General features: G+C 44.0%; 1 protein-coding gene across 4 annotated transcripts in view; it reads left to right on the forward strand.

Moving 5' to 3' along the window:
• The window catches only part of IP6K1 (inositol hexakisphosphate kinase 1), a 77,159-nt gene that overhangs the window by 46,446 nt on the left and 19,311 nt on the right, over window positions 1–11,402 (forward strand). For all 4 annotated transcript variants that reach the window (XM_011980886.1, XM_011980889.1, XM_011980888.1 and 1 more), the window contains one exon: window positions 10,006–10,216. In XM_011980886.1, the coding sequence (XP_011836276.1) occupies window positions 10,006–10,216 (211 nt within the window). The remainder of the gene's footprint in view (window positions 1–10,005; window positions 10,217–11,402) is intronic.

The raw sequence follows: 11,402 nt of genomic DNA on the forward strand, positions 1-11,402 counted from the left end.
TTAGCCAGGATGGTCTCCATCTCCTGACCTTGTGATCCGCCCACCTTGGCCTCCCAAAGTGCTGGGATTACAGGCGTGAGCCACCGTGCCTGGCCCACTTCATTCTTTTTTATAGCTGAATAATATTTCATTGTAAGTGTATACCACACTTTGTTTATTCATTCATCTGTTGATGGACACCTAGATTGTTCCACCTTTTGGCTATTATGAATAATGCTGCTGTGAACATTGTCTTACAAGTGTCCATTTGAGTCACTGCTTTTAATTCTTTTGGGTATATACCTAGGAGTGGAATTGTCAGATTGTGTGGAAGTTCTTTGTTTACCTTTCGGAGGAACTGCCAAACTGTTTCCCACAGTGGCTGCACCACTTTGCCATCTTACCAGCAGCGTACAAGGGTCCCTATTTCTCCACATCCTTACCAACACTGCTTTTCTTTTCTTTTTGTAGCCATCCTAGTGGGTGTGTGGTATCTGTGGCTTTGATTTACTTTTCCCTAATGTCTAATGAATGATGCAGAGCATTTTTTTGTTATTGACTGTTGGCATACCTTCTTAAAGAAATGTCTATTCAAGTCTTTTGACCATGTTGTATTGGGCTGTTTCTTTCTTTTTTTTTTTTTTTGAGAAAAAGTCTTGCTCTGTCACCCAGGCTGGAGTGCAGTAGTGCGATCTCAGCTCACTGCAATCTCCACTTCCGGGTTCAAGCGATTCTTCTGCCTCAGCCTCCTAAGTAGCTGGGATTACAGACATGCGCCACCACGCCTAGCTAAATTTTGTATTTTTAGTAGAGACAGCGTTTTACCATGTTGGGCAGGCTGGTCACGAACTCCTGACCTTAGGTGATTTGCCTGCTTTGGCCTCCCAAAATGCTGGGATTACAGTCATGCGCCACCATGTCTGGCTAATTTTTGTATTTTTAGTAGAGATGGGGTTTCGCCATGTTGGCCAGGCTGGTCTCGAATTCAACTCAGGTGACCTACCTGCCTCGGCCTCCTAAAGTGTTGGGATTATAGGCGTGAGCCACCATGCCTGGCCTGGGTTGTTTCTTAATGGGCAGAAAGAAGTGAACCAGTTTTTAGAATATCCCAAGCTTTTTAAATTTTATTTTTATTTTAATTAACCTCAGGGCTTTTACTTATGCTTGGAATGTCCTTTCCAGTACCCTTATCCACACCTGCTCCTCCAATCTTTAGTTTATCAGATCTCCCCAGACACTTCTTCCCTGATATCCTATATTTATTATATTCTGCTCTGGAAACCATATTTTCGATTATAGAGCCTTACTTAGTTTCTTCATAGGACTTATCACAATCTGTATTTTTGTCTATATGTTTGTTTTTCACATTAGTATGGAAGCTCCTTGAAGGCATGGAAAAACTCAGGATTTAGAAATCCTTTTATACTAATGAGCTCGGGCCCTGGCATCTAGTAGATGGTCAGTAAATACTTGATAAAAGAATGAGGCAAAGCTTATTTGCATAAATGTCCAGAAGCCTTGAACTTCACATTTAGTACTGCAAGCACTAATAGTTGATGATTACAGCTGGTCTTACCAAATAAATGAAAATTTGTTTTTAAACCTGCCAAGATATGAAATATTATTGACACTTTTTCTTAACTTAATTGAGCTTAAACACCTGTGCTGATAGCAGTAATTAGATGTGTGTATGTGTGTGGGCTCTTATCATACATGTATTTCCTAGCTCCGTGTGCTGAAAAGGCCTAAAAGCAGTGGTACTTCAGTAGCAATCAGTACATCTAGCAACCAAATCCTGAGTTTTCTAAATACCATTCTTACAATAAAAAGAAACAGAGCTCCTTGGTGAAATGGTTGGTTCCTGAGTTGGGGCAGGAAAATTATAAGACAAGCCTAGAACATCTTACGGTGACAGACAGTAAAGAAGTGGTCAAAAATGATGTCAGAAGTACAAAGAGCTAACTTTAAAGGAGTTGAGGGGCCCAATCTAGAAGAATTTAAACAACAAAATATCCACAAGTCTATACTGATAGATACATGGATACAAAGGAACAATTCTTCCTTATAGAATTCTAATTTCTTTTTTTTTTTTGGAGACAGAATCTCGCTCTGTTGTCCAGGTTGGAGTACAGTGGTGCGATCTCAGCTCACTGCAAGCTCTGCCTCCCGGGTTCACGCCATTCTCCTGCCTGTAGCTGGGACTACAGACTCCCACCACCATGCCTGGCTAATTTTTTGTATTTTTAGTAGAGGCAGGGTTTCACTGTGTTAGCCAGGATGGTCTTGATCTCCTGACCTCGTGATCCACCAGCCTTGGCCTCCCAAAGTGCTCGGATTACAGGCGTGAGCCACCGCGCCTGGCCAGAATTCTAATTTAATTAATAAATATAGAAGGAATGATGGGAATAGAAGTCACCATTAGGCAGACAACACAGTAATACCATTCAGCACACACCATTAGGTATTACACGCATCCTTAGACATTACAACACAGTAATAATTGTGGCAGTGTGCAGCGGTGCAATCATACCTCACTGCAGCCTCGAAACCATGGCTTGGCCGGGCATGGTGGCTCATGCCTGTGATCCTAGCACTTTGGGAGGCCGAGGCAAGCGGATCACCTGAGGTCAGGAGTTCGAGACCAGCCTGGCCAACATGGTGAAACCCCGTCTCTACTAAAAATCCAAAACTTAGCTGGGTGTGCTGGCAGGTGCCTGTAATCCCAGTTACTTGAGAGGCTGAGGCAGAAGAATCACTTGAACCCGGGAGGCAGAGGTTGCAGTGAGTCGAGACCACACCATTGCACTCCATCCATCCTGGGCAACAAGAGTAAAACTCTTGTCTCAAAAAAAAAGAAACTATGACTCAAGTGATCCTCCCACCTCAGCCCCGAGTAGATGGGACTACAGGCACGCCACTATACCTGGGTGATTTTTTTTTTTTTTTTTTTGAGACGGAGTCTCGCTCTGTAGCCCAGGCTGGAGTGCAGTGGCCGAATCTCAGCTCACTGCAAGCTCCGCCTCCCGGGTTTACGCCATTCTCCTGCCTCAGCCTCCCGAGTAGCTGGGACTACAGGCGCACACTGCCACGCCCGGCTAATTTTTTGAATTTTTAGTAGCAATGGGGTTTCACCATGTTAGCCAGGATGGTCTCGATCTCCTGACCTGATCCGCCCATCTCGGCCTCCCAAAGTGCTGGGATTACAGACATGAGCCACTGTGCCTGTCTCTTATACACATCTAGATGTGTATAAGAGACAGCCACCACACCTGGGTGATTTTTTTTTTTTTTTTTTTGAGACGGAGTCTCGCTCTGTAGCCCAGGCTGGAGTGCAGTGGCAAGATCTCAGCTCACTACAAGCTCCGCCTCCCGGGTTCACGCCATTCTCCTGCCTCAGCCTCCCAAGTAGCTGGGACCACAGGCGCCCGCCACCTTGCCCAGCTAGTTTTTTTGTACTTTTTAGTAGAGACGGGGTTTCACCATATTAACCAGGATGGTCTCGATCTCCTGACCTCGTGATCCGCCCGTCTCGGCCTCCCAAAGTGCTGGGATTACAGGCTTGAGCCACCGCGCCCGGCCTACCTGGGTAATTTTTAAACTTTTTTGTAGTGACAGGGTCTTGCTTTGTTATCCAGGCCGGTTTTGAACTTCTAGCCTCAAGAAATCCTCCCACCTTGACCTTTCACAGTGCTGAGATTTAAGAGATCGGATCTCACTATGTTTCCTGGGCTGGTCTTGAACTCCTGGTCTCAAGTGATCCTCCCATGTAGCCTCAGGCATGATACCTCGGCCTACCGAGTAGCTGGGATCACAGGTGTGAGCTCCCAGCTGCAAGATGTATGTGTGTGTGTGTGTGTGTTTGTGTGTATTTTGTTTTTGTTTGTTTTTTGTTTTTTGTTTTGTTTTGTTTTGAGACAGGGTTTTGCTTCATTGCCTAGGCTAGAGTGTAGTGGTATGATCTCGGCTCACTGCAACCTCTGCCTCCCAGGTTCAAGTGGTTCTCCTACCTCAGCCTTCCGAGTAGCTGGGGCTTACAGGCGCCTGCCACCATTCCTGGCTAATTTTTGTATTTTTAGAAGAGATGGGGTTTCACCATGTTGGTCAGGTTGGTCTCGAACTCCTGACCTCAAGTGACCCACTTGCCTTGTCCTCCCAAAGTGCCTGGATTACAGGCTTGAGCCACCGTGGCTGGACTGTATTTTTTTTCATATAAAATTTTAGTCCAATTTATTTATTTATATACTATTTTGAGACAGAGTCTCACTCTGTCGCTGAGACTGAAATGCAGTGGCATGATCTTAACTCACCACAGCCTTGACCTCCTGGGCTGAAGTGATTCTCCCACCTTAGCCCTCAGCCTCTGGAGTAGCTGGGACCACAGGTGTGCTCTGGCCTTTTTTTTTTTTTTTTTTGTATATTGTAGAGACAGAGTCTCACCATGTTGCCCAGGCTGGTCTCAAACTCCTAGGCTCAAGTGATCTGCCTGCCTTGGCCTCCCAAAGTGCTGGAATTACAGATGTGAGCCACCATGCCCGTCCCTGAAATAGATTAATTTGACTAATAATATCTTCCACTATGCTTCTGTTTTCTTTCTTTTTTTTTTTTTTTTTTGAGATGGAGTCTTGCTCTGTCGCCCAGGCTGGAGTTCTGTGGTGCAGTCTTGGCTCACTGCAAGGTCTACGTCCTGGGTTCATGCCATTCTCCTGCCTCAGGCTTCTGAGTAGCTGGGACTACAGGTGCCGCCACCACGCCTGGCTAATTTTTTGTATTTTTAGTAGAGACGGGGTTTCACCATGTTAGCCAGGATGGTCTCGATCTGACCTCGTGATCCGCCCATCTCGGCCTCCCAAAGTGCTGGGATTACAGGCATGAGCCACCTCGCCCGGCCTATGCTTCTATTTTCTTTGACTAAATTGGGCTTCATTTGACTTAGAAAGAAGGGATTAATTTTAGTTTAATTGAATTGTACTTTTGAGCTAGCATATTAATTCTTTCCTAGTGAAAATGTAGCCTAAGCAAAGAAAATAAAGTAGATCCTAAGAATTTACTGTGGCTTTCATTTTTTTTTTATTTTTATTTTGAGGCAGGGTCTTGCTAAGTGTCGCCCAGGCTGGAGTACAGTGGTGCAGTCATGGCTTACTGCAGCCTCAAACTCCTGGCCTCAAGCATCCTCCCATGTTATGGCCTTTAAAGATACCTGTTACTCAGTTTGAGAGGAGGAAGGTGTGAGGAAATACTGAACCAGTGCTAGAGACTGCCACCCCTTCCCTGGGAGGCACCTTGAAGTTCTAACTTGTCATATCCCAATTCTGATGGTGTAATTTAGAGAACATTTATCTGGAAGCAGGGCTCATTTACCTTTTAAGGGATTTTTTCCTTAGCATCAGAAGGACTCCATGAACTGACAGGGCCTAGTTTTATTTCTGGCTTTGGCATATTTGTGGCAGAATGTTTGGCCTTTGGTGTTCTGAGTGTGGATGGATAGGTGGCTGAATCTACATTTATAAAGTGTTTGGGACCGTTAAAGTTTCCTAGCCACTTGGAGAAAGCAGTGTGTTTATTTCTGGCTTTGTTCTTATTTAGCAACTTTAGAATATTTATTTTTCTAAATTTAGTATTCTTCTGATTATGTTTTGAAAGCAATAAAAATCACACAGTTTCAAAACTGCACAAAGGACTTGAATAGAGATTTTTCCACAGAAGACATACAGATGGCCAGTAGCACATCAACATGATTAGTCATTAAGAAATGCAAATCAAAACCAAAATCAGATACCACTTCACACTAGGTATCTTATTTTACCTAGTATGGCTATAATAGTTTAAAGAAAAAAGGGAAATAACTGTTGGCAAGGATGTGGAGAAATGGGAACATTGCTGACGAAAATGTAAAGTGTTGTAGCCACTGTGGAAAACAGTTTGGCAGTTCCTCCCAAAGGTGAACACAGAAACCATATGATCTAGCAATTCCACTTCTACATATATATCCAAAAGAATTGAAAACAGGGACTGTGGCCAGGCACAGTGTCTCACGCCTGTAATCCTAGTACTTTGGGAGGGGGGCAGATCACCTGAGGTCAGGAGTTCAAGTCCAGCCTGGCCAACATGGCAAAACCCTATCTCTACTAAAAAATACAAAAATTAGCCGGGCGTGGTGGCAGGCGCCTGTAAGCCCAGCTCCTCAGGAGGCTGAGGCAGGAGAATCACCTTGGGAGGCAGAGATTGCAGTGAGCTAAGGTCGCACCACTGCATTCCAGCCTGGGTGACAGAGCAAGATTCTGTCTCAAAAAAAGAAAAGAAAAACAACAGGGATTCAAATGGATTGTTGTAAGCCAGTGTTCACAGCAGCATCATTCATAATAGTTAAAAGGTGAAAACAACCCAAGTGTCCATCAATATAGATAACACATAACAGATGTGATATATACTTACAATGGAATACTATTCAGCCATAAAAAAGAATGGAAGTTCTGATACATGCTGTGACACAGATGAACCTTGCCAACACTATGCTAAGTGAACTAGGCCAGACACAAAAGAACAAAAATTGTATGATTTCACTTATATGAAATATGCATAATAGGCAAATCTGTAGAGATAGAAAGTAGATTTGGTTACTAGGGCTAGGAGGAAGGGAAAATGGGGAGTTACTGCTTAATGGGTACAGCATTTTTGTTTGAGGTCATGAAAAACTTTTTGGAAATAGATAATGGTGGTGGTTATTCAATATTGTCAATGTACTTAATGCCCACCGAATTGTACATTTAAAAATGATTGAGTGGCTGGGCATGGTGGCTCACACCAGTAATCCTAGCACTTTGGGAAGCTAAGGCAAGAGGATTGTTTGAGGCCAGGAGTTTGAGACCAGACTGGGACTGGTCAGCATAGCAAGTCTTGTCTCTACCAAACTAAAAAAAAGAATTAAATGGCAAATGAGCTCCTGTGCTCAAGCAGTCCTCCTGCCTTGACCTCCCAAAGTGCTGGAATTATAGCGCGAGCCACTGTGCCTGGCCCAAACACCACAATTTTATTTTATTTTTATTTTATTTTTTTTGAGATGGAGTGTTGCTCTGTTGCCCAGGCTGGAGTGCAGTGGCATGATCTTGACTCACTGCAACCTCTGCCTCCCAGCTTCAAGCTATTCTCCTGCCTCAGCCTCCTGAGTAGCTGGGATTACAGGCGCACACCGCCATGCCTGGATAATTGTTGTATTTTTAGTAGAGACAGGGTTTTGACATGTCGGCCAGGCTGGTGTCGAACTCCTGACCTCAGGTGATCCACTCGTCTCGGCCTCTCAAAGTGCTGGGATTACAGGCGTGAGCCATCACGCCCTGCCCACAATTTTAAAAGTAAATAAAAAGTATAACTCAAAACAATAATAAAACCTCTACCCAAATGTAACCTGTCTCTATTTCAATCAGTCTTACAAATGCCAAGGAAATTAGGGTTTATGTCAGATGAATTAAAAGACCATTGCTTTTCATTTTCCTAACTTCATTCAAACTAGGTATGAGTGACAAGGTGAAAAAAGGTCAGGACCAAAAAAAATTTTTTTTACTGGCCGGGCGCGGTGGCTCAAGCCTGTAATCCCAGCACTTTGGGAGGCCGAGATGGGCGGATCACGAGGTCAGGAGATCGAGACCATCCTGGCTAACACGGTGAAACCCCGTCTCTACTAAAAAATACAAAAAAACTAGCCGGGCGAGGTGGCGGGCGCCTGTAGTCCCAGCTACTCCGGAGGCTGAGGCAGGAGAATGGCGTAAACCCAGGAGGTGGAGCTTGCAGTGAGCTGAGATCCGGCCACTGCACTCCCGCCTGGAGTGCAGAGCCAGACTCCATCTCAAAAAAAAAAAAAAAAAAAAAAATTTTTTTTACTAATAGATTGCATGACTTATTTAATTACCAAATCTTACTTACTCTTGGTAAAGGCATCTTCTGCTCTATCCAACTGCCATTTCTCCCCCGACCAGGTATGATGATCTGTGTCAGCCAGGGGTATGTTAGGGTGCTCAGTGTTATTTGCTTGTCTAACAAACACATTAGAGGTTTTTAGTACAGCATTATGTGGCCCTGCAAGACGAAAAGGAAAGAGCAAATTATAAAAGGAGAGAGTGATACATATGTAAAATAAAAAGCTTATATTCATCAAGATATACCTTTAAAGAAAATGGATAGAGATATTTGCTTTTCTGTACTGACAAAGATTTCATTTCTATAATATAAGAATATATATATGAAGGCCAGGTGTAGTGGCTCACGCCTATAATCCCAACGCTTTGGGAGGCTGAGGTGGGTGGATCATGAGGTCAGGAGATCAAGACCATCCTGGCTAACACGGTGAAACCCCATCTCTACTAAAAATACAAAAAATTAGCCGGGCGTGGTGTCGGGCGCCTATAGTCCCAGCTACTCGGGAGGCTGAGGCAGGAGAATGGCGTGACCCTGGGAGGCGGAGCTTGCAGTGAGCCACGATTGCACCACTGATTTCCAGCCTGGGTGACACAGCGAGACTCCATCTCAAAAAAAAAAAAAAAAAAAAAACATATATATATATATGAAAACTTGTACAAGTCAATAAGAGACAAATAACTAAATAGAAAAATGGGCAAGAATAAAGAAAATCAGTAAAAACTAAAGACTGATTCTTTGAGGAAAACAGTAGTATTGATAAAGCTCTTGCCAGACTGATGAGGAAAAAGAGAAGGCACAAATTTCTAGTGTCAGGAATGATAGAGGTATCATTACTGTAGATTCTACAGATATTTAAAAGGTAGAAGAATATTATGGGCCAGCATGGTGGCTCATGCCTATAATCTCAACACTTTGAAGGGCTGAGGCAGGAGGATTGCATGAGGCCAGTAGTTCAAGACCAACCTGGGCAACAAAGCGAGACCCCATGTCTATAAAAAAATTGAAAAATTAGCCAGGTGTGGTGGCATGTGCCTATAGTCCCAGCTACGTGGGAGGCTGAGGCAGGAAGATCACTTGAGTTCAGGAGTTTGAGGTTGTAGTGAGCTATGATGGCACCACTGCACTTCAATGGGACCCTGTCTCTTAAAAAAAGAAGAAGAATATTATAAAGAACTTTAAGCCAATAATTGTTCTACAATGTAAAAGAAGTTGACAAAACATAGGGAGATACTGTCTCTACAAAAAATAAACCATAAATGCTTCTCACTGATTTTCAGATTATAGAGCCAACTGTGTACATCTGGGAGTGTAAAAGTAGAAATGTAGCTGACAGACAAAAGGTGGGATGTGGAAGTGAGACCAAGTTACTTTTTTTTCCCTTCAAAACCTCTTCCTCAAGTTTCTGGATATATGTATTTTTTAATTGTATTAAGAACACTTGAGAAGAGTCTTACTTGTGTTTTAACTCACTATGGTCCAGAAGACACTACAAACAACCTGTTTGATTAAAATGGGCACAAAAAACTATTACAGATACAGCATGGCAAAGAGAAAGATGTTTTATCTTCGAGATGCCAGGGCTGGAAGTTCTGTGTAGTGAGGCTAGGGTAGCCTGATGCTCAGTGTGGGCAAAACACAGATTTTTTTGGACCCTCTAGGAGGGAGAAGTGTTGACGTCCCTTTGGCTGACACTGTCAGGCAGAAGGAAACTAGATCTAAAGGAGGACACACACAGTAAATGGCAGCATAAAGCACTTAAGTTAACTAGAGGGTTAAGTCATGCCAGGTGTGGGTGTCACCTAGAGAACACAGTTCTTTTGAATGGTACAAAAAGTCAGTAATCGAAAGGGAGAGGGCCAGATAAGAGAGGGGGAAATAAACATAGACTTATCCGGGAACAAAAGTAAGCATCAGATTTAGCTTGGGCATGGACAGTCATCTATTTTCTGGAAGTTGCTGTCTGCTGGCCATTGTTCTGACGTTGATCTGTAGTTGGTTGAGGGCAGCTGATGTCTTCTTGCTGTGTGGGTAAGTGAGTGCCGACAGTCTGTGCTGCATAGACTCAGCCTGTGTTGACATTTGTTTACCAGTCCCCTTTTTTTTTTTTTTTAACAGGCGTGGTATCTGTCTGTTTTGAGGGGGACAGTGATGGTTACATCAACTTAGTGGCCTATCCTTATGTGGAAAGTGAGACTGTGGAACAGGATGACACACCAGAACGGGAGCAACCTCGGCGCAAACACTCCCGCCGGAGCCTGCACCGGTCAGGCAGTGGCAGTGACCACAAGGAGGAAAAAGCCAGCCTGTCCCTTGAGACCTCTGAGAGGTAAGAGGTACATGTCTCATCCTGCTGATACAAGCACTCAAGACATCTCCAGAGTCCTGACACATCATGGGGAAGCAGGGCTCACGGTCAAGGTTGGATAAGATGACTGGTGTTCTTGGGATACCCACACAGGTGTGGCCTCTCCTCTGTGTCATATCACCCCAGTGATGCCTCTTTCTGGGTCTAGCTATAGCTGGTTGAGAGAGGAAGTGAAGCTCTCTCAGCCCTTTGGAATCAGGGACACCTGTGCTGGTGACAAAAGGTTCTCTGGCTTTTTGTTGTGCCTTGCCAGCCACAGGACAGAAGGTTGAAATACATTAGTTCGTAATGAGGCTCCAAATGCTTTCTGACCTGCAGGATGTCCAAGCCCAAGGGCTATGAGTCCAACTAAACAGGAGTTCCCTAGTGGTTTTGTGTCAGACCTCTGAGAATCATATCAGTCATTAACCCTTTCCCTGCAACTAAAATTTAGTTTCCATTGTGTTGGAAATTGATTTTTCTTGTAAGTTCAAATTATGTTTTTTTTGTTTGTTTTGAGATGGAGTCGTGCTCTGTTAGGCTGGAATGCAGTGGAATACAGTGGCATCATCTTGCCTCACTCCTGGGTTCAAGTAATTCTCCTGCCTCAGCCTCCCGAGTAGCTGGGATTATAGGCGTGCACCACCACGCCCAGCTAATTTTTGTATTTTTAGTGGAGACGTTGTTTCACCATGTTGGCTGGGCTGGTCTCAAACTCCTGACCTCAGGTGATTCACCTGCCTTGGCTTCCCAAAGTGCTGGGATTATAGGCGTGAACCACTGTACCCAGCCTCAAATTATGTGTCTTGATAATTTCATGCAAGAATTAATATGAACTCCCACTAGGATGGGTATAATCAAAAGGACAGACAATAAAAGTGTTGACAGGATGTGAAGAAATTGGAACCCTCCTACACTGCTGGTAGGAAGGTAAGGTGGTACAGCCACTTGGGAAACAATTTAGCAGTTCTTCAGAAAGTTAAACCAGGCTGAGTGCTATGGCTCACACTTGTAATCCTAATGCTTCAGGAGTCTGAGACGGTAGGATCCTTTGAGGCCAGGAGTTCCGGACCAGCCTGGGCAACATAGTGAGACCCCATCTCTTTAGAAAAAAAAAAAAAAAAAAGGCTGGGCGCACTGGCTCACGCCTGTAATCCCAGCACTTTCG

This window comes from Mandrillus leucophaeus, unplaced genomic scaffold (genome assembly GCF_000951045.1).
Source record: "Mandrillus leucophaeus isolate KB7577 unplaced genomic scaffold, Mleu.le_1.0 Scaffold22, whole genome shotgun sequence".
NCBI lineage: Eukaryota > Metazoa > Chordata > Mammalia > Primates > Cercopithecidae > Mandrillus > Mandrillus leucophaeus.